Source organism: Pipistrellus hanaki (genome assembly GCF_964339955.1).
Source record: "Pipistrellus hanaki genome assembly, chromosome: 2".
Lineage (NCBI taxonomy): Eukaryota > Metazoa > Chordata > Mammalia > Chiroptera > Vespertilionidae > Pipistrellus > Pipistrellus hanaki.
The window spans coordinates 136,905,495-136,929,647 of record NC_140504.1 but is presented as its reverse complement, the minus strand read 5'-3'; the positions used below and the strand labels follow the sequence as shown (position 1 = coordinate 136,929,647).

The following is a 24,153-nucleotide window of genomic DNA, read 5'->3' as shown; positions in this document are numbered from 1 at the left end:
GGAGCCACCAATCACACCCAGAGCCAGCCCCGATTGCTTGGCATTGTCAGTGGGTATGAGTGGTGATTGTTGGCCACAATAGCCCCTCAGGGTTTCTCCACCTCCCCCTGCTCCTGAGAAGCGATTGGGGCAGCAGCCCCCACTCACATTCACTGACAGTGCCAACCCCAATTGCTCCGTGCCATCAGTGGGTGCGAGCAGGGCCGGTACCATCAGTGTGTGGGAGTGGTGGCAGTGGGAGCAGGGCTGCAGGCAGACAAGAGATTAGGGGCATGTGGGCAAGGGCACAAAGAATGGGCCAAGACCTGTTCCTCTGTCCACTGCAGCCTTGTAGCCCACAGTTCCTTTCAAGGTGCACAAATTCATGCACTGGGCCCCCAGTAGGTACATAATGATAATTGAACAAACAGTCCAAATAAATAACTCTAATATTTAATAAGTGTATTATATTAACTAAATAAAAATATTTTCCTTTTTTTAATTCATGATATATTCATTTCCTATAGTTGCTATACAAAGTTATCACAAACTTAATGTCTAAAAATAGCACAAATTTATTTTTTACAATTCTGAAAACCAAAGGTCAAAAATGGGTTGGCAGGGATGCTTTCCTTCTAGAGCAGTGTTTCTCAACCTTTCTAATGCCATGACCCTTTAACACAGTTTCTCATGTTGTGGTGACCCCCAACCATAAAATTATTTTCGTTGCTGTTATGAAACCATAAGAAAGCAGATATTTACATATAGGTTTAACCTATAGGCCAAGTTTGCAAACTTCTGTTATAAATTGATGCTTGTTTTTCAATTTAAGTGAATAAAACCAACTCTTAATCTATCAATGTATGTCAGGCACAGATATCCTCTAGTAGGCACTTTTTATGTTTAAAACTTTCATGAATAAAATTAAAAACCATACACACCAAAAATAGGACAGAGCACATATGCACATTCTATAATTTCCTTTAAAGAAAACTAATTTTATTTAAACAGTGAGCTCAGGGCTTTCAGACCCTTGCATACTAGTTTACCAGGGAAAGTTAGGACTGTAGAGATTTCATCAGCAAGTGTGTCCACGGCCCGTGCAATCCAAGGAGTTTTATCCTTTTTAGTACTTTCAATCAAATTTCTCAGACGATTTATCTCTGCCTCCATCTCATCAGATTTCTTCCTGAATCCTTCGTTAAGCAATTCCTCTTGGATCTAAAATAAAGGGTGTGGAGAGAGAAAAAAGTAAACTTGAAAATCCCCATTTCTAAATAGTAAATTTTCATATGTAAGAATGTTATTAAACTTTCTTTATTTTCTACATAAAAGTATTCTCTCTTATTAGATTATTAGAGGATAATGTTTGAAGCAGACAATAACTTCTGGGTTAGACCTGATCAGTGAGAGGAAGGATAGTTTTCAGCCTTACTTAGCCAGGCATGAAGAAAAATGCAATAATGTGGTCCAACCAAAAGTATTAGGAGAGAACCATTATTGCATTTGTACAAATGGCATGGTCCCCCATACTGTAGAAATAATAATAGTAGCATCAAAAAATAGCTAATCAAAAATATGATGTAAACACTTCTAGATGAGAAAAAAAGAGAATTATCGCAATGCTATGTGGTGACTTAGGCAAACTATCCATACTTGGAGACAACCGAAGCAGGTTTAGGAGGTGTCAGTTCCCCATATTTCTAAATCTAGATATATGTGATAGTTTTAGGCCAGCATGGACCCAAATTAGGATCTTTGCTGGTAGTAGAGTTCTGGATAATTGACAATAATCTTGGTGAAGTACCAGTTGTTGCTTATATTTAAAACACCTGGTTAGAATATCTACTTGATAATCTATGAAATATCTTGTTAAATTAGGGCTTCATGAGATCACCCTAGAATCCTACTAATGTAAAGACTCGAACTTTGGAGAGGCTATTTATATTCTCCAAGGACTTGGAGGACCCAAGATCATCTTGGACTCTCCAGAGTCTCAGTGTGGAGCAAAACTCAAAGGCCTCTTAGAAATCCAGGTTTTGGTACTTTTGGTGAATCAAATGCAGTAAATAGCAGTAGCTGTTTTCTTTGTAATTTTGCATTAATTTTCACCAATTCCTTTCTCATTTACCAGAGTGATGACCATGAGCAACTATAGAGGTCATGGCCAAACTTACCTTCAGCTTGTGTTCCAGTATTCTTGTCTGTTCTTTCAGAGTCTCATCTCTGTCCTTCTCTAGCTTCTTTCTCAGTTGGACTATGTTTTCTTCCAGACTCCTATTTTGCGCCTCAATATGCTGCTGCTGTTCCTTGTGCTTCTGTCTTAGCCACTCTTGTTCCTTCTCAACTTGCTCCTTCTTGGCTCGCTCCTCTGCCCCATGACAATTTTTTTTAAAAAGAAGAAAGTACAAGATCAGGCCTGAACTCTATCATTTTGATATCAGAGAATAAATCAAATTTGAACGAGATGAGGAATCTCTGATTTTACCCAAAGGCTACACCATCAAGAGGAGGTTTGATAATGTAATGAAAAAGACCTTGGCTGTCTGGTTGACATACAACCACACTCTGCTTGTTATGTTCAAATTTGGCAGAATGTGGATTCCACAGAAAAAAAGGGGGGGATTGTTTTTCAGAAAGATCTTAATGTGATCTGTACTGCAGGAAATGCACACCACACTGAGAGTTGCATCATGCTCCATACCTGCTATGGCCTTCTCCCCTTGGGTCAGGGCTTTATCTGCCTGCAGGATGGATTTCTCTATTGTCATCTGTGACATCAGGAAGCCTTGGAAGACCTCCATTGCCTGAGAACCCAAGAAGAGACAAAGAACTTAGAGTTCCACTGAGGAGATTTCTTCTGTGCAAATAAGTCCATATGTGTCATTTTTACTTTCTGTTTAAAATGCTCCAGAATCCTCTACAAAGTGTCCAAGCACTTCACTGTGACCAAAGCCTCTCCATGTCTTCCTCCACTTCCTCTTCCAGCACTACTTCTTTCCACTTGCTCTAGGTCAGCCAGTCAGAATTATGTGCTGTGGCACAAACTCATAACCCTTAGGTTCTGTTATGGATTTGCATGTTTACCTGAGGTTCTTCCCTTTGAATAACATTCAACCTGGACACCATGTACAAATATTTCAAACTTTACATCCCCTCCTCTTCTGGGAGATTTTATAGACTACTAGAAGCTCAATACATGAAATTTGTGCACTTGAAGGGGGTGGGTCTCTCAGCTTGGCAGTCTGGGAGCCCTCAGGGTATGTCCTACTAATGACAGAAAGTGCACCTAAGCAGGCAGTCAGACATACTTAGCACTGCCACAGAGAGGGGAAAAGCTCCTGTCGCTGTACTCACCAGCCATCAGCCCAATTTGTGGCTGAGTGGCGCTCCCCCTGCGGGAGCACACTGACCACCAGGGGGCAACTCCTGCATTGAGCGTCTGCCCCCTGGTGGTCAGTGAATCTCATAGCGACTGGTCGTTTCACTGTTTGGTTGTTTGCACATTAGCCTTTTATTATATAGGATATCCCCTGTGTGAAATGTAGGCTCTAATCTATGTTGCTGTTCTCCCTAGGCATTTGCTAGATGTGCAACTTTAAGCAAATTATATAACCTGCCTGTGCTTCCTAATTCACATCTATAAAATGTGGGTAAGAAAAGAAATGTTTCATAACATTTTGGATGGTAAAATTAAAATGTTAAGAGAAAGAGCTTAATATTCTGCCTATAAGTAGTAACTATTATTAGTTATTCGATATGTTAGACGTACTGTTATTATTACATTTATTACCATCACCAGTGTACCCCAGAGTCACAGGTACATGCATGACACCACTGTATGTAATTGTCCATTTATTTGACTTTCTCACTTTGATCAGTTTTGAATGCAAATATTTTGGCTTTCCATCACAATCAAAACATGGTACACTAAATGTCATGTAGTTAGACAATGAAATGCATAATTTCTGTTCTCTCTCATAAATTTTAGAAATGTATACTCATTTTTGAGAATGGACATTTCTACTCAGGAAGAAAGAAAATGGTGGACCTTAAAAGCTAAAGCAGTCATGATATTCCCATACTCTCATATTACCCACAACTACTGCTGTGCTCTCATATTTTCAGGAGATCCTCTTGACTTTAATCTGTATTATCCTTATGTTTCCCTTAATTCTAACCTTCACTCCTTTTCTTGGTACTTCCCAATATCGCTGTTCAATCTTTTCCTTTGCTCTGCTGTAGTTCTTGTGCCCTCCAGAAACAGAGAAAGTTCCTTCTGAAATACTTTCCACTAGGGCCATTGAAAGATGATCAAGTACATGCTGGCAATATTTCTCAGAAGTCTCTTCATTCTTCAGCAATAAACTCTCCTTCTTATTATTTATTATTTCCTGTATGGGAAATGTAGATGGGTGTCACCAAAGAAAGGGACATAGAAGATAAAATTCCAAAGAATTTATTAGCTGTGTACTCTGTGGTCCTCTTAATAAAAGTATTTAGTCAGTTTAGCAAGGATCAAATTTTTTTCTGACTCAAAACTCTCTACAAGACCCTGTTAAAGCTTCTTAACCTTTCTGGGCTTCCTCTTCACCTGTGAAATGTTGAGATTGCATTATATATTATTTGTAGTTCCTAGTAACTGTAGTATCCTGTGATTCTATCTTTGATAAAAATGATACAACTAAAATAATATAAATAATTACCTGTTAAGAAAGTATGCTAAGGAAATCAAGTATCTAGAAATAGGAGTGCATATTCCTGGAGATCAACCAGCTCAGAAGTGACTTTGAGGAAGTCAGGAATCATGCCACAATTTAATAAAGGAGAAACCAATTCTGATGTTCTTGAGAGATGAGACAGATCTTTAATATAATTCCTGAGTTTGAAGAAAAAGAAGTAAATATTCTCCCTCTCTGAAAAATACAGACTACTTTATGCTGAATAGGAGTTTTGAGGTGAATCTGTAGAACTGAAGGCATCATCCCAGAAGGGCAAGAATTAGTAAGGACAAATACTAAGACAAAGTACCGTGAGCTTCCTTTGAAACTCCCTCTGGTCATCCTTGAAGGAGTGCTCCAGGAAGATTGCAATGGCTTCCCGCTCACAGGCTGTGTGCAGGTCCAGCAGCTCCTGCAGGGTGTCTGTGGGGAAGCTCACTCTCTGGGCCATCTGCTCACTGTAGTGGTCGGCTGCCTTCTGCACAGCCGCTGAGTTCTCAAGCTGGGCCAGAGTTGTCACTGCATTCTCCAAACAAGGCACTGCTCCACTATTGATGGCATCCACATAAGTCACCACCAGAGTTCCCAAACCTGAATAAAATAGGAAACAGGGATCAATATAAATTTATCACTTAATGAGATCCAAGATTCTGAGATTATAATTCTGAAACCACACACACACGCACACACACACACACACACACACACACACCTACTTGTATCACATTTTCATTTTTATATTTACTCATTATTCTAGTGTTCTACAGGAAATCACAAAAAAGATTAAATACCTACCTTTATCTAACATAATCAGAGTTGTCTGTGAATAATTATTACACGTTACACAAATAAAAGAATAATATAGTACACAAGTAAAAAGATAGGAAGGATAATTCAGATAATAATTGTTCCAAATTCTTGAGCTTTCAATAGATTTCAGGTACCCAGAAATAAGTATTTATTTAAACTCCCAAGAAGTTTCTTTGAGAAAAAACACTTACTATATAGGACTTCCCCTAAAAATACAATATAGTCTGTTTTTATACCCAGTTAGTGGTTTTACCATCACTAGTGGGGTTCTTCTTAAATGTGGGATTCTAAGATAAGTGATAATATTGGGAGTTTTGGGAAAGAATTTGTTAATCACATGACAAGAGAAAATTATAAAGCACATACATATTTCTATATGGAGTATGAATATTTATAAGTACACGTTTTTATATCAAATAAAACAAAGTACTAAAAACACATTATCCTATACTAGAGACCTAGTGCACAAAATTTGTGCATGGGGGGCAGTAATGTGTCCCTCAGCCCAGCATGTACCCTCTTCAATCTGAGACATGCTGCTCACAATCCAGGACTGCTGGCTCCCAACCACTCACTTGCCTACCCGCTTGATTGCCCCTAACTGCTTCTGCATACCAGCCTGATCACCTCCTAAAGAGCTCCCCTGCCAACCGGATTGACATTTAACTGCTCCCCTGTTGGACCGATTGCCCCTAACTGCCCTCCCCTGCAGGCCTGGTTCCCCCAACTGCCCTTCACTGCCAGCCCAATCACCCCCAACTGCCCTCCCCTGCCAGCCATTTTATGGCAGCCATCTTATGTCCACATGGGAATGACCATCTTTGACCACATTGGGGTGGCCATCTTGTGTGTTGGAATGATTGTCAATTTGCATAATACCTCTTTATTATACATGCTAATGAAGAGGTATTATGCAAATTGACCTTCAGGCCGGCCCTCACAAGATGGCTGCCTATGACCAGGCCAGCAGGAGGTTTCATGAGGGATGACCAAACAACTGAGCAAACAGGCTGTGTGAGATGACGAGGCAGGGAGCGGGGGTTAGTGAGAGACGACCAAGCAACTGAACAGCAGGATGAGTGGGGCAATCAGGCCAGTGGAGGGGGGCACGTGAGAAGTAACCAGGCTGCTGGGGGGGGGGGTGTTGGCAGTTAGGGGTGACCAGGCTGGCAAGGGGGGGGGGCAATTGGGGGCAAATTGGCTGGCAGGGAGGGCAGGGGGGCAATAAGGCATGAACAGGCAGGTGGAGGTAGCAGTTAGGAGCCAACAGGCTGGCAGGCAGGTGAGCAATTAGGAGCCTGAGATCCAGGATTGTAGAAGGATATCCAAATGCCACTTTTGGCCCTATTCCACTGGACATCCCCCAAGAGGTCCCAGATTGAGAGGGTGCTGGTTGGGCTGAAGGGGACCTCCCCACACCCCCTGTGCATGAATTTCATGCACCAGGCCTCTAGTAATTAAATAATTAACACATATGAGACTACTCAGAAATATGGTTTTAGAAAAGAAGACTCACGATTCCCAGTGACCATGACTCCTTCCCTAAGTGTCTTGGTCTTTGCATGGGTGAAGATATAATAACAGAAATTATCTGATTGTTGCCGGAATTTAGGATCTAGTTGACTTTCCAAAATATTCTCAATATTGGCTAGGAGACTTGTGTCTTGTGTTGGCCGGTCAAAGACAAAACACTTCCGTTTGGGAAAATAATGCCTGATACATTCCCTGGGTATGTTTGAAATTTTAGCTTTTGGATTTGAACCTGAGGAAAAGGAAAGCATAGTTACAGTCAGCACAGTCTTGGGACAAGACAGCTAAATATTTTTATGACTGGAGATTTTTGATCTTTGGAGATTTCTATGCTCATAGACTCCTTTAACATACTCATACGATTAGAAATTAAACTCATATGAATGATATGTTACTGAAGAGAAATTTTAGGAAACATATGCCCAAGAAAAATAAAGTTATGGCTGGTATCCACAATCAAACATGGTGACTAGATTATCAGATGTTTATCTAATGAATGATGGTCAAATTTTAATTTCTGGTCTACTCTAATCCATGTTGGAAGTAAACTGTAAGAACAAAATGAAGAGAAGTTACAAAGACAATGGAATAATAATTGACATACGACGTATGACACCTTGTTCAGTTAAGAAAAAAGGCATTGATTAAATTCACATACTACAAATAAGACTAGCTATTTTTTTTTTTTCAGAAATCTAAAGACTAAACTCTACCTAATGTAATCTGAAAAACTCACCACTACTCCAAAAAAACATTGGTTGTGTCAAGTACTCATTTACAAAAATACAATTAATTAAAATAAGTTATTAACTTAAAATAGTGACAAAGTTAACAAATAGATTAGCATAAAAAGGAGGATATAATGAGGAAAGTAAAATAAGAATCTGGCTGTTTTCAGAAATAATTTTTTAAAATTGTTTCAGTTCAAGATGGCCATGTGGGAAGATCCTCAACTCACTTCCCATAGACACACTGAAACTACAGCTATATATGGAGCAATTTATTTTTTTGGGGGGTGGGGGGAACAAACAAACTAAAAACTGGTGGAGCAATCCCTTTACAACATGCAAATGAGATGGTAACCACTTTGAAGTGGGTAGAAAAGCTGAGATACAATATCAGCATAAACCCCCACCCCTGGCACAGCAACCCATGGTCTGGAAGGAACTGAAAACCTGGAGCTTCTCCCTGAAGAGTGAAGGGTTTGTATCCCACACCAGGCACTCCAATGTTTAAGAGCAGCACTTGAGATGAGACCCAGAACATCTGGCTTTGAAAACAAGCAGGCTTCACACTCATAAGACACATGGGGCTGTGCTGAGTTCTTAAAGGGTTCACATGCAGACCCACCTACCCCAGAGCTCAGTGCAGAAACTCTTTGAAAACAGAAAAAGAATTATTTGCTAATTTTAAAGCATTGGTCTGAGGGAAAGGAGCTGCTGGGATACTCTCTGAGGATAGAAGCTGGTGGATGCCATCTTCCTATTCTCCCTCTACCTTCCTAAAGCAAATGGGTACCATCATTTTCCCTCTTTTTGTTTCTTTTCCTTTTTCTAGTGGACAATATCTTTGAATTCTCCCTCTGCTGTGCTCCACACTACCATCATCTCCAGGACAGAGCTTCTAAACATTCCTAGTGTTCTGGTTTTTATGCTGCAGCCCTGACTGGTGCCCCTCCACCCCAAGGTAACTAAAAGGAATCTAATGTAGTGATAATTATATTAAACAAAAAGACTTTAAGACAAAGAATGTAATAAGAAACCAAAAAAGTCAGACATTATATAATGGAATAAATCCAACACGAGGATATAGATTTGTAGTTATTTATGCACCCAGAACAGAGAATATACACCCCTATTTAAATATATAAAGCAATCACGAACAGACCTAGGGGGAACTAGGTAGCAATACAATAGTAGTAAGGTATGTTAATGTCCCACTTATATCAATAAAGAGCTCATGAAGACAGAAAATTAATACAAAAACAATCACATTAAATCAGAAAGACTTAACAGGTATAAACAGAACATTTTATCCAAAATTATTAGAAAGCTCGTTGTTCTCAAGCACACATGACTTCTCTAGGATCTATCATAGGTTAGGTCACAAAATAAGTCTTAACAAATTCGGAAAGATTGAATTCATATCAAGCATCTTTTCTGACCACAATGGTAGAAAACAACAAAAATTCCAATTATAAGAAGAAACTGAAAATTTCAATAATATGTGGTGATTAAACAACATGCTTCTAAACCACCGATGGATCGATGAATACCTTAAGACAAACGAATGGAAATACAACTGGACAAAATGTGGCATTCAGCAAATGCAGTTCTAAGAGAGAAGTTCATAGTGATGTCTACCACAAGAAACAAGAAAAATCTAATATAAACAACTTAACTTTACAACCTCAAGAAACTAGAAAAAGATGCAGATGCATGAACACACTAAATGTACACCTATATTTAGAGCAATTCCACCTGAGAGACAACTGAAGGACAATTGAAGAGCTTCTGTGCAGCAGAGAAGAGAGAGAGACCATACAGAACAGATAGGGGAAATGTATGAGCCCCCCAAAATCTAAAAGAACCTATTAGCGCTGAAGGAGCCAGGTGTGCCATTGTTCATATTCTCCCTGCACTTGGATAGTGCAGCTAAAAATTCTATCCAGGAAGTATGCCAATTATACCCCAATTTACAAAAAAAAAAAAAAAAAAAAAAAAAAAAGTGAAAGATATAATGAAAACATATGCACTGATAGTAGATCATCATCTCTATTTAGGGTATAAATTTTTTTGTGCAAGATCCAACTATTCTCACACTAGAAATTTATATTGTATTTCACCTTGAGAAAAGTAAGAACTGAGTGAAATACGTACTTCACTGGCTAACAATATGGCTAAAAATTATATAGGTCATTGCTTTCATCAGCAAAAAAAGAAGCATAATAAAGAACAGAAGTGTCTGGTCTTTGGAAAGTTTTAACATCCATTATATTTTAAGGTTAAGGCATAAGTTATCTTAGGTGAAATTTAGTTTTGAATAATTTTCACTCTACATTAAGCCCCAGTCTTCTTGGGTGAGCTTAACTATGTAGTTACTAGAACTTACCAACAAATAGCAACCTAGTTTCCAAAAACCAATTCTATAGGGCTCAAATCTAATCTTAAAATACAAATGTAACTATTAGAGATAATAGACAATGTTTAGTATCTCCCACCCTTTATTGGACCATCCATTACCCGGCCAACCTGTTACCTGGAATCAGTTTCAAGGCATTCTCCAAGTATTCATCTGCTGTGATAGGGTGACCATTTAACTTCAGCTCCAGGGTGAAATCCCTTACGGCCCAGATAAAGTCTGGAAAGAAACTCACAAACTCTGTGGCATCTTCTATTTCAACGTGTTTAGGGGAGGACTTTGCTCTGATGAGTTCTGTCAGCTCCGTCACATAACTAGGACCTGGCTAAGGAAAAGGAACTTTCTACCCACAATTCCTATGCTTCCCTCAAAACAATTATTATAAACATTGTCTTTTGCCCTGGGAGCCCTCTACTCCACCAAAAGCCACTCAGCTGCAGGGAAAGAGAACTCAGCTTTGTCTCCAATCCCATCAATTTCTCAATAAAACTGGAAGGATACTGCAGTTTCTCCAAGGCATCATTGTTGATAGTGCTCATGCTGTTGTACACAAAAGTGCTACTCAGAAGCACAGCCAGGGCAAAGATCCATGAGTCATTCTTAGGATCACCCTAGAAAACATGTTAGAAAAAACATTTAGGAGTCTTATTTTCAGAAACTCATTCAGTTATTTGTTCAATCATTTTTAATTTATTATTTCAGATCTTAGTGTGTTTGGTATATAGAAAAAAACCTTGAAATCAGAATTAAAGAAAAATCTCAGCTTTGGCAATTACATTGACATTTCTTGTGATCTCAGTTTCCTCCCCTATAAAAGAATTAGAATTATGTTTTCCTTGAAGTGTTCTTTGCTTCTAAGTGGGATTAAATACAATAATTTTGAACAATTTATTGTTCATAAGTGACACCACATGTTCATTTAACAAAAAGTGAACTATAGAATATCTACTATGCTAGTCACAATCGAACTCTCAAAATAAAACCAAGTACATTAAATATTTATGAACTACCACTAAATGTTATATACTTTTCTTAGGTACAGGGAAGCAAGGATGAATATAATTGTTACACTTGAGATAACTATTTCATGGTATTTACAAACATTTGAAAACAAATGCAATGAAGGTGACAACAGTATAATTAAAAGGTTACACAGTGATAGTAAATGTTAGTAAAAACAACAATTGATTGGCTGCTTTTTTATTATATCAAATAAAAAAGAAGCCAATCAATGATTCTCTATTATCATTGATGTCTCTATCTCTCTCTCCCACTCCTTTCCTCTCTGAAATCATTAAAAAATATATTTTTAAATGATGAATAGGTCAAAGGGGAACAAAATTTACTGGAGTTAGAGAAAGAGTGGATTTATAATATGAAACATCCCTAAAAGTTTTGTGCTGGATGTTAAAGGATTTATAAAATCTTGACTTGAAGAAATGAAAAAAGCATGCAAGTAGAAAGACCTGCAGAAGCAGAATGAGAGTTAGAATGTATTACATAGAGTTATTGTTCTGACTGGCACAGAGCAGAAGGTAGATAGAGAAGATAAAGCTCAAAAGCAAACTCCTATGAAGAATAATGTAGAGCCTTGAAGATAGCCAAAATTTTTTGGTTGCCTAAATTATTGCAGAAGCCAGCAATTAGGTGTAGTATGAACAATGTATAACTCAGCACAGGACCTTGAATTCAGTTTCTCAATAAAGGCTTAGTAAAAAGGGTAAAATTTTTCACTTCAGTGCTCAGAAATAAAGGGTCTTATCTAATATACCAAATTATTTTATTTAACCTAGAAATGAGTTTCAAAGAAGCCAGTCTGCCTCATTCAATATAGTTAGATTTTAGCATTTCAAGAATAGATCACAAGAGTTAAATTACAAAGGAACATGAAAAGATAAGGAGAAAATGCAGAATAAAAAGGATCTGTTTGTGACTCTGCCTTACCTTTTCTACATCACCCAGGCCCTCAGTGTCCAGGAGGACTAGGATGTGGTCTGGCTTTGAGGGGTGGGGTACACACCACATCCAGATGCCTTTGGTTTCAGCCTGCACCGTGGAGCCCAGAGGGAAACCTGCGAGGGAATGGGAAATGCAACACAGATTGACAACAGAGCGTCCGAGAAGCCCATGGGCCACAAAATGAGACTTACAGGGTTATAAATGCTCTAAGATACAATATACTGTAGTGCTTTCTCCATTTCAAGGGTGTCCACATTTGTATACCATCTAACTACTCATACTTTTACTAGCAGTAGCACTTTTTCACATAAGTTTGGTTTATCCAGACTGCCAATTCCATTTTGCAATGTAAAATATATCCCTGTTCATGTCTATGAGACCCTACCCACACACTGGATGAGAAAATCATACGCATAAGAAAGCTTTGATTTTTATCCATTCAACAATCACGACTCCCTAAAGAAGTGAGTTGAATGTATTGTAATTAGATCAAGACCTTTCAATAGTCTGAGGAATAAACAGGATAATTTATTCAATATTATTTATTAAGCACCCATTATGTTCTTGGCATTGGGAATATGTTCAAGGCTCAGGGGATATAGTAGTAGCTACAATATATAGAAACAACTTCTCTTTGGAGTCTTGTAGCCAATGAAGGCTAAGACCCTGATAATTTATAACCAGTTTATGAGTCAGGAAGATGAAATCTGGTCTTAATCGATGGGGAGATGGAGAGACAGGAATGGAAAGATAAATAAATAACAAGTAAATAAATAATTAATAAGCATACTTTATAAGCCCTCATAAAAGATTGTGGCTGCATCTCACCTTTTACTTGTTTTGAAGATGCTGTGAATCACAACTAATTCAAGGAATCCCAGAAACAATTAAAACATTCTTTAAGAGAAACATTATCACATCACATTTATTCTGATTTTTTTTGTTCTATTTTGAGGGAAAACAGAACTTCTGAGAGCCCCCACATTGAACGAGAAAAGAAAGGTGTTGATGTGTGGTTGATGCTATTTCTATATTTTCATTTCCTGCCCGTGAATTTCAGTATGTTGTCCTCTATTTTCTTATACTTATTTTATATTCCCAGTGTCAGATTCTCTTTACAGTAAAGCATATTCATGGGCTTTGTAGGATTTGGATATACTAGTCTACAATATATTCTGCAACACCAATGTAGAGTGCTCTAATCAGAATTTTTCATGAAGGCTAAAGTCATATAAAAATATAAGTGACCTAAAAGATATATTGTACATTCTGATTTATATTTCTCTTACTCAATTAAAGAAGCGCTTACTGTGTGCTTGCTATGTTCTATACATAACTATACTTGATGCTGCAAATTTGTCAGCAAAGACTTCAGGAAAGGTTTTTTCCTCTACTGATTTTAATTTTAATATAAGGAGAAAAATAAGTAAATATATAATTAAATAAGATATATTCATATTGTGTTAAATTTAAATGGAAAGACAACATCAGATAGGATGGGCAGGGAAGGTTTCTTTGATAACTGATATTTGTGCAGATCCTTGAATAAAAGGAGCCAGCTGGGTAAAGAAGAAGCAAATATTGCAGGCAGAGTGAACCACAGGGTCAATGAGCTCGAGATAAAAAAAAGACTTGAGATTTGCAAGGGCAACAAGGACGCTGGGATAGTTGTATCATAATCAGTGATGGAGAAAATGTATAAGATATAGGAAAGACTAGGTCACATTGGGCCTCTGAGGAGTATGGATTTTATGTAAGAATAATGCAAGCTTAAGGAAGGCATTAAAAGCAGCTAGATGAAACTTTGCTTGTTTGCTTTGAATGTAATTTATTAGAGAGGGTCAAAGTAGAAAAAGGACACTTCAGGAAAAAAAAGGGAGGGGCAGTTTCAAGCAAAAGATTAAACTGACTTAGCCTCATAAATAAAAATCTTAAAATAGTCCTGGTCGATGTGGCCTGGGCTCAGTTGGTTTGAGTGTCAACCTATACACTTAAGAGTTGTGGATTCAATTGCTGGTCAGGGTACATACATACCTAGGTTTCAGGTTAGATCCCCCAATTGGAGCAAGCACTGGAAGGCAATAGATCTCTCCCTCCCTCCCTCCCTCCCTCCCTCCCTTCTTCTCCCCTTCCCCACCTCTATTCTTTCCCCTTTCCCTAAATTCACTGAGCATGTCTTCCAGTGAGGTTTAAAAATAAATAAAAATGGTAAGATAAAAGTGGAAAAACAGATTTGAGATATATTTAGTAAGAATAACAAGAGGGTGGATGTATGAATTGGATGTGGGAGATAAGCTAAGTTAGGGCTTATCAAGTTAGAGGCTTAAAACTAGAAGGTTGGTACACTACTGGCAAGAAAGTGTAGAGAAAGCAGAAAGTGTGCTGTTATTTTGCTTTGTTTGTTTGGTTTCATTTGGGTGTCAAAGTGGAGATTGATCTAGACTAGGGGTGTCGAACTCAATCAGAGAAGGGGCAAAAATCTAAAATCCAGCCTAAATCGTGGGCCGAATGGTTTACTGAACAGTCATAAACTGACAATGTCATAAACTGACAGCGGAGTGCAGTGATGACAGCGCAGTGCGGGCCACATTGCAAGGCCTGGCGGGCTGGATTTGGCCCGCGGGCCTTGTGTTTGACACATGTGATCTAGACTTTTATTGTGAACATAACTTTAAGTGGAAAACTTTCAAAAAAAACAAACAAGTTAGATAGTAATTTGATTAATGAGTCTGAATGTCAGAAGAGATATTGAGGCAAGAAATATCCATTGCAGAGATAGGAGAATAAAAGTGGCATTTAAAGCCCAGAGATTGGATGAAGTCAAATTGAGAAAGTATAAACAGAGGAGAGAAAAGATCTCAGGGCCAAGCCCTGGAGGGATGTACAATTCAGATGAATGGACGAAAAATTGGAGGCTGGTAAAGAGATTGGAGATTGAAGAGAACTAGACATGGGGATAAAAAGAAACCCAGAAGAGTGTGGTGCCACAGAAGCCAAGTAAAGAAAGAATTTCAAGGAGCAGAGAGATATCAAAAATGAGATAAGATGTCAAACAGAGAACTAAAATGGATCTAAAGAAAAATCCATTCTCATACAAAATGAAGTTCATTGGTAAACATAATAAGAGCATTCAGTGTACAGTTAAGGTTGAAAACAGTGAAAAGTCAATTGAAAAGAGAAGTGGGAAGAGTAAAATTGGGAAAGGAAATTAAGACAAAGTATTTTAGCTTGAAGAGGAGTAAAAAGAAAAAAATGAGGTAGTATTCATAATGAGATATGGAGTCCAGAGAAAAATTTTAAGATGATAGATATTCAAGCATGTTGGTTAGTTAATAAGAATATCATAGTTAAATGTCACATGAAAGCAAAATTTCATGTGGGAGACGTAACTCCAAGAGCTTAATGCCCGGTGGGTTAGAAGAGATGTGTGAGAGCACTAGTTTGGGAGATTTTCCTTTTATAGGAAGCAGAAACATAGATGTAAGAATTAAGAACAGAAAATGGTCAAAGTGCAAGTTTGCTGGTGAGAACTAGAATTAGAAAATGTGTCTAATAAGAAATCTGGGATCTCTCTTCCTGTGACCCTAGAGAAGTAGTGAGACGCTGAGATTCAGCTGGAGTTAAGCAAACAGCTTCTGTCACAGGACTTGACTCACCACACTTTTCTCTTGCAAGACAGTTCATCAAATAGGATTTTCCTGTGCGATACAGCCCAACGATGGCCACAACCACCACTGGTTGAGAAATCTTGTAAAGAATCGTTAATGCTTTCTGGTTCACTGACATCTGCTCATCTTTGTTTTCCACCAAACACATGGGGGCCAACATGATGGGTCCAGATGCCATGGCAACCTGCAAAGCCAAAGTAGTTTCTCTGTAGTAATAACATCACAAATTCACTCTCTGCTTCAAGGTTAGTCAAAGCATGTGCACATCAGCAAAGGGCCTGTGGGACCTCTGTATTTTTCTATGGCACAAAATGTAGAATAGCATTTGATGATAGTGATGAAGCACTAGATACCAAGTTTTACTTCCATAAAAAAAAAAAAAAAAAAAAAAAAAAAAAAAAAAAAAAAAAATTCAAGCAATGATTCTCATTCACTGCTGAGATCTGTGACAGATCCATTCATTACAAAGTTGACCTCACTGCTCATCATAAAAAGCTTGCAAATTTGGACTTATTAAATCCACTTTGCATGTGTAATCAATACAGTTCAGAAAGACTGAGGGATATGCTCAAATTTATATGTGAACTAGTGCTATGTCCTGGATGTGAAATCAAGGGAAACTATGTCACTATGTACACTTTGCAATCACTTATCTCGCAGAATAAACTTCCTCAACAACATTGATTACTCCATATTCTCCTACAAATAGTTTTCTTAATTTCCTTTTCAGTCTGTTCATAGTTAGTATATAGAAATGCAACTAATGTTTGCATATTGACTACTTCTTTGGTGAATTGGTTTATTTTAATGTTTTATGTGTGGAATCTTTAGTTTTCTACACATAAAATCAAATCATCTGTGAACAGAAATAATTTTACTTCTTCCTTTCCAATTTGGATGCCTTTCTTTTTCTTGCTAAATGTTCTCGCTATAATTTTTCAGTACAGTGTTGAAATGAAAACAGGCATTCATGTCTAGCTCCTGATTGTAGAAAAAAAGCTTTCAATCTTTCACCATTATGATGTATGCTGTGGATTTCTCATATATGACTTTTTTACATGGAGGTACTTTTCTTCAATTCCTATTTTGCTGCGTGAAAGGGTGTTGAATTTTGGCAAATGTTTTTTCTTCAAAGCTAGAGATAATCATGTGCTCCTCCCTCTCTCCCCCCCACGTTATTCTACTAATTTATTCTATACTACATTGATCAATTTTTGTATGTTGTAATATTTTTGCATTACAAGAATAAACACCACTTGGTCATGGAGGGTCATGGAACATAATTGTTTTAATGTGCTAATAAGTTTGATTTGCTGGTATTTTCTTGAGGATTTTTGCATTGATATTCATCAGGGACATTAGTCAAAAGGTTTCCTTTCTGGTAGTGTCATTGTGTATTTTTGGTATCAGCATAATATTGACCTTATAGAATGATTGAGAAAGAATTTCCTCCGCTTTAATTATTTTAAATTGATTGAGAATTGGTGTTAGTTCTTTAGTGCTTGGTAGGACTCAATAGTAGAGCCATCAGGTGTTTTTCTTTTTTTAGTTTTTTTTTTTTTTTTAGTCAGGACATTTTTTTATTTCTAATTAAATATCCTTGCCAACAGTAGGTCAAAAATAATTTTCTTTGTGATTTCACCTTTGCAGGTTTTGTTTTCCTAAGAATTTGTCTATTTCATCTAAGTTATCTAATTTGTTGGTTTACAACTGTTCATAGTACTCTCTTTTATCTTTGTTTCCTACAGAATTGGTATTAATCTCCTTTCTGGGATTATCTCAAGGGAAAGAGTTTATGTAACTTTTCTCATTTCAGTATTTGTGCCTTCTCTCTCTCTCTCTCTCTCTCTCTCTCTCTCTCTCTCTCTCTCTCTCTCTCTTTTATCAATCTAACTAAATGTTTATTAGATGACTGATCACTTCAAATAACTAGCTTTTGGTTTTTTGATTTTCTCTATTGTTTTTCTATTCTCTACTCTAATCTTCATTATTTACTTCCTTCTGTTCAGTTTGTTCTCCTTTTTCTAGTTATTTAGATTAGAAAAAAAAGTTAAGAGTTTTAACCCCACCCTCCTCACCCCCGCCTTAGTACTGCTTTCACTGTATCCCATAAGTTTTGGTATGTTATGTTTTCATTATCATTTGTCTCCAAGTATTTTTTCAATTTCTGAAGTGATTTATTCTGTGATCTATTGGTTGTATAAGAGTGTGTTTTCTATTCCCACAAATTAGTTAAGTTTCCAGTTTTACTTCTGTTACTGATTTCTAACTATATCCATTTTAATCAGGGAAAGTACTTTGTATGGTATCTATCTTTTTCTATTTATTAAGACTTGATTTTTGGATAACATGTGCTCTATTCTGGAAAGTGTCCTATGTGCTCTTGAGATGAACGTGTATTCTGCTGTTATTTATAGAAGGCTCTGTTAGACCTAGGTGGTTTACTGCATTGTTCAACTCCTCTGATTCTTTAATTAACTTCTGCCTGATTTTTCTATCCATTATTATTGGTGAGATATTGAAATCTCCAACCATTTTAGAAGAACTGTTTATTTTCATTTCTATTCAATTTTTGCCTTGTTTGTTTTGAGTTTCTGTTATTAGTTGTGTAAGTGCTTACACTTACTATACTTGAATGGTTCCCAATCACCATTCCAACAATCGTCTAACAAACTTTTAGCTAGATTGATTAAAAACAAAATTTGATTATTGAACCTCTTCTTAATGTTATAATGTTCTTCTATGCTTTTGGTAACTTTTGTGACTTTTAAAGTCTAGTTTGTCTGATATTCATATATCCATCCATGCTTTCCTTTCATAACTGTTTTCATGAAACATCTTTTTCCACCATTTCACTTTCAGACTATTTGTGTTTTGAATATAAAGTAAGTCTCTCATAGACACCATGTAGTTTTTCATGTTTGTTTTAAAATGAATTCTGGCAATTTCTATTTTTGATGGTAGACTTTAATTCATTTACATCTAGAGTAATTACTTATAAAGAGGAATTACTTCTATCATTTTGCTATTTGTTTTCTATTTGCCTTATAGTTTTTTATCCCTCTTAAATATCAAGTTGACTTTTTTGTACTAAAAGATTTTAATGCTCCAATCATTTCCTTTCGTGTATATTTTATAGCTATTATATTTTTTGTTACCATGGTAATTATATTTAACATCCTAAAATGATCACACCTTAATTTAAATTTAAACCAGTTTAACTTCAATAACATACAAATACTTTCTCATTTAAGCCATTTCCATGGCTTTTGGTTGTTGATCTCTTAAATATAGTTGAAAACAAAAATTGGCATGACAGACTGTTGTTACAATAACACTATCAGTTATAATTGGCCATGCATTTACTTTTACTGAAATATTTATTCTGCTGGTGCTGCTGTCATGAAACAGAGAAAGGACCTAAGAGAATCTCAGCTATTCCAAATACAGGATTTTTGCTTGGTCACCTTCATGTGTAAAGGACCCAAAGGGAGTGGGGGGGAGTCTGTTGTCTCAGCCACAGACTGACAAAAGGAGAGCATCCTTACTAAAGCAAGACTCGGGTAACTGTAAATGCTCGCCCCTTTCCCTTAAAAAGTCCATCTATGCCCTGATGACTTCTAAGCCCACAATTTGGTCCTGGTAGAAAGTCCACCATTAATTATTTTTCAGGGAAACTGTAAGGAAAGAGACACAAAATGAGTAACCAAAAGGGATTGCTAATATCAACAGCTTCTCCTGGGAGGTCCCCAATCACCATTCCAACAAGAACAGTGATAATCACCACTTTGTGCTTCTCTGGAAAGAAGGTTTTCATATGTAAGCCATACTTTAGCAGGCACTGAGTTCAGTTGTTCTATCCTGCCACATTCCTGGCACAGTAAGTATTGGCTAAAAAAAAATCATAAAAATTTTGCCATTAAAAAAATCATCTAGCCGAAACCGGTTTGGCTCAGTGGATAGAGTGTCGGCCTGCGGACTGAAAGGTCCCAGGTTCGATTCCTGTCAAGGGCATGTACCTTGGTTGCGGGCACAACCCCAGTATGGGGTGTGCAAGAGGCAGCTGATCAATGATTCTCTCTCATCAATGTTTCTAATTCTCTATCCCTCTCTCTTCCTCTCTGTAAAAAATCAATAAAATATATTTAAAAAAAAAAAAAAAGATGCCTTCATTTAAAAAAAAAATCATCTATTTTTGGTTCTGCCCTTACAATCCCTGCAAGGACCAAAGTGCTCCCAACTTTGTGAAGATCTCAGGTTGAATATCTATAATGTTGTAGAGAGGCTCTATCCAAAGCAGGAATCATCATCAGGGAGAAGCAAAGTCATGACCTCACCAATGTTCTAACACCTAAAGCTTAACCAGGTCTTAAGAGAGTAACGAAGCTTATGATGCTGAGGAAGGAGGACCCTGGCACTGGAATGACCTAGGGACACAGCCATGAACTTAATTGTTAAGCCAAAGATTTCATGCATCTCTTGTGTCTCGTGGTCCTAGTTGTTGAGAGCAGCTATAAAATTTGCAATTAAGTATGGCAAGTATTCATCAAAATCTGCATTTTTAAAATGACAATTCAACTTGACATATGACAGGTCAATGAAATATAATAACTATAGAGCCATTTATAACACTAAAGGGACTGAGGAATTTAGGGTTCAGAACTTCTGATTTTTCTCCTTTTTAAGAAGTCATTAAAATCCTTTCCCCCACAAAGTTCAAATTTTATCCCATGTGGGAAAATTGAGTCATTGGGAGATTGATTTGTGCATCAAAATAAAGAAATGAGTATATGTTATAGGCCAATAAAAAGTATATATATTAATAAAATGTCAATGAAAAACAATAAGAAAGCTGCTCAATTTCTGCACTCTCCTTGTAAATGTTCAAAAATACCCATGTGCATGACTCAGAACCAAGCTGCCCTTGGGTGGGTCTGTATAACTCGTGGAAATGTCTGCCAAAGAATTCCATAAGGGAGAAGGAAGGAACTACAATACTTGTTTTCCAGGAAGTGAGAATCAGCTGGGAGCTTGCTCCTGCCCAGTTTTCAGGATGTACCAGAAAAGAAGCTGCCCCTAGAGTCAAAAGCCAGCTTGGGCCTGAGAAGTGATTTACAGCCAATGTCTGTTTTCCAACTTTAAAAGATGAGACTGAGGGTGGGGGTGAGGCTGCAATCCATAGGCAGCCCATTTGCTTTGGATTTCCCTTTATTATTTTCCTCTCCAATAAATAAAGGCAGCCAGAGCTCTCTGAGTCAGTTGGCTCTTCCCCAGGAAAGAGGAGTACAGGAGGTGAATCTAATCTAATGTAGAGTCAAGATTTAGAACCAGTGATAAATCCATTCTAATGCAAATTATAATGAGGAACACAGATGAAGAAACTGCCTCCATCCCATCCCATCCCCACCCCATCCCATTAAAAGGCCAGGAGAAGAAGAATCTCTCTTCTCTCCACTTGCTGCTGTCCTGGATATGTGACATCCCAGGAGGCTGTCACCTCATAGCTACTGCTGCTCCAAAGGGGGAAGCTGAGCTTCCCCAGAAGGAAAGTCAGCAACTGATCCCTGCAGTCCAGACTGTCCTGCTACAGGGCCTCTTACCTCCCTATTCCTCAGAGACCATTTTCAATCAGAAATTGAGAGGTTTAAGCTCAAGATCAAATTGCAGGCAAAGGAATGTTAAAGGATTAGCATTTCTGCCCCACAGCTCCTCATGCCAGATCAAGCTCCCAGCTGTTTCTCACTCCCTGCTCCATCTCCTACTCCCCCTTTTCTATTGCTAGTTTAAAGGAGATGGAAAGAAAATGGAGCAAAATTTTGAAAATAAAATTAATTTGTCTCTTAATTTAAAAAAAAAATTTTTTTGTAGGAACCACACATTCAGAAACAGTGCAGGATAAAAAAAAACTGGCTTAGACCTTAGAGTTTTTAACAGTTGATTAAAAAGACAGAATGAATTATTTTATATAAATAGAGCGCGTTAGAATGTTTTAAATACTAAATATGGTTAATACAAAAATAATTTTTAAATATTATAGTGTAGGTTGAGGACCACCTTTTCCTTTTTTCTCCAGTGTCTAGCAGGGGCCAGTCTGAAGCAGTGATGGGGAAGGGGAAGGAATGGATCCCACCCAGTACCTCTGCAAAGAGGTTAAGGTTTAGTCCATCAGTCCCAGGGGACTTCAGCCCCTTTCCACCCACGAGGAGATCAGACACACTTCTCCAGTGCAGCCGTGAGTGGGTGCCCAGGGAGAAGCGGTGACTCCCGGGACACACTGAGAGCCCTGTCGCCTTGCAGCTGCCCTGTCCTATCGCAAAAGCTGAGACTTGGGAGCACAGCCCCCAGCGGCGTGCCCCGCCCGCGCCCCCGCCTCCCACTGCTACCCCACCGACCCGCGGCCCGCCCAGCCTGCGCCTCCTGGGCCGGGTGCAGGTTTACAGGGTGCAGTGTTGGACACGCGTGGTGGCGGTTTTACGAACGTGGGTGCGGAAGACCAAGAGCAGGAGAGAACTTACTTGGAGCGTGTGCCCCGGCCGGGGAACCCTGGCTCTTCCCCCGCGCGCGCGCGCCTCTGCTTCTGGCTCCCCTGGTACAGACTGTGCTCTCTGGGTCCTGGAAATATTATGGCCAAACCGTTATGGGTCAGGCTGGGGAAGAGTCAAAATCGAAAGCACGCGAGTGTCTAAAGGTTTTAACTGTTAAGGGTTCTTCTTCAGCCTACACTATAACATTTAAGGGAGACTAGAGGTCCCAGTGTGGAGGCGCGCCGAGCTGGACGACCCCTGGGAAACCCACCTCCCGGCCCCCCTCCTCGGTTGGCTGTGTCCCCCTCGCCCCGCGGGGGCCTCAGAACAGCCAGCTGAGTGTGAGCCAGTGACCGCAGGCTGCCAGGGGTCCACTGCTCACAGGGGTACTTTGAGGGGGCAATATGGGTGTTTTGTTTGTTTTAATCTTTCGTTTAGACTATTTCGTTTCTGTCTCTCATTTTAAGTACTCTTATTGCTCTTATTGTTAGCCCAAGTCATGCTTCATTAAAGAATTTTACAGTCCAGAGATCATCGCTGTTTTGAAACATATTCTTCCATTTCTTATTGTGTGTGTGTGTGTGTGTGTGTGTTGGCTCTGTGGGGGATTAGAAAGGTTCTGAATTTATATATTTTGAGTGCTTTAAATAAATAAAATACTATAAACATAAAAATGTCAAAAGTGAGTATTTATTAAAAATGAGGAAAGAAATCACAATCATCGCACTTTTAAAAGCTGATAATGTCATATTTTCTCTCACTTTTCTGGTTCTGTTGTGCCCTGTTAAGATTTCCCCTTCATGTTTGAATTTTAGTCATTCAAAAAATAAATTAATTCAGAAAAATAAATATATAATTTTAAGGCATTGCATTGAATTAAACTCTGTAATTTAATTCAATGTATATTCATATTATTATAGTCACTTGCTTCATCTGTTGCCTTCTAGATTAATATAAGCAAGGGTTCTGTTATGGAACCAATTTGGGGCTAGTTTCATTGCCTGTTTTTTCTCTGCCTAGAATATTCTGAGTTGCTTTCAAAGACATTAAAATGTTAATTCCACTTTCATCCATCTGTTTGGTTGGAATTAGCTCTTTGAAAACATTGTTAGAATTAAGTAAAACTGTTCAATGTCAGATATTCATTTTTACTTAGTATAGCATGATCAACAATATATTACTAAAATGAAAATCTTGTTCCAAGAAAGTTGTTACATTGAATACAATATCAGAAAATATTGTATTTTCACTGAAAAATGAAAATTTTAAATTTCTTTATTTCTTCAAATATCTGAGGTAATATTACCAATCATATTTTTATTGGAATGTTTACCTTTTAGTATTAGTTTATATCCAAGACTTCCTATTTTCAGAGTTAAGATATATTCTTATTTTGTCATGCTGCTGCACAATTTTTATAAATAGTTTTTATTTGGTATTTTTTATTTGGGTAATAGTATGATTTTTCTGCAACACATGGTGGTGCATTTCACAACTACTACAACTATGAGGCCCATTGCCTTTGCATATTGAAAGAGGAATAAAATAAGATTCTCACCTTTAGACAATCTACACCTTGCAGGATGCAAATACAAAATAAAAACAGAAGTGATGAGTGCTAAAATGATGTGACAGATAGTGTTGGTCCCTACAAAAGCAATATTATATTAGTAAGGATTATAGGTGGCTTTATAGAGAAGGTCCAATTTCTGTTAGATCTTAAAAAGAAACAAGCATGATTGAAGGAAAGATTTTTTAAAGCAAAGTATAGGAATGAGCAAATATACTGAAGTAGGGACTTAGATGCTCGGAATCCATCCA

At 37.8% G+C, this 24,153-nt stretch overlaps 1 protein-coding gene and 1 pseudogene across 3 annotated transcripts in view; both read right to left on the bottom strand.

The window, feature by feature from the left end:
- The window catches only part of LOC311616669 (guanylate-binding protein 6-like), a 98,060-nt pseudogene that overhangs the window by 37,993 nt on the left and 35,914 nt on the right, over positions 1 to 24,153 (bottom strand). The gene's annotated exons all lie outside the window — the stretch shown is intronic.
- Positions 957 to 22,694, bottom strand: LOC311616671 (guanylate-binding protein 6-like). Of its 2 annotated transcripts, XM_084872339.1 has the most exons (11): positions 22,324 to 22,693; positions 15,797 to 15,992; positions 12,126 to 12,253; positions 10,683 to 10,792; positions 10,299 to 10,495; positions 7,027 to 7,272; positions 5,011 to 5,291; positions 4,161 to 4,373; positions 2,684 to 2,786; positions 2,157 to 2,350; positions 957 to 1,200 (listed from the first exon to the last, which is right to left on the bottom strand). In XM_084872339.1, exons 2-11 carry the CDS (start codon positions 15,984 to 15,986, stop codon positions 979 to 981), a joined length of 1,884 nt encoding a protein of 627 aa, XP_084728465.1. In that variant the 5' UTR covers positions 15,987 to 15,992; positions 22,324 to 22,693; the 3' UTR covers positions 957 to 978. The 2 variants fall into 2 exon arrangements, with proteins under 2 accessions (XP_084728465.1, XP_084728466.1); XM_084872340.1 differs by lacking the exon at positions 15,797 to 15,992 and having other exon boundaries at positions 22,324 to 22,694.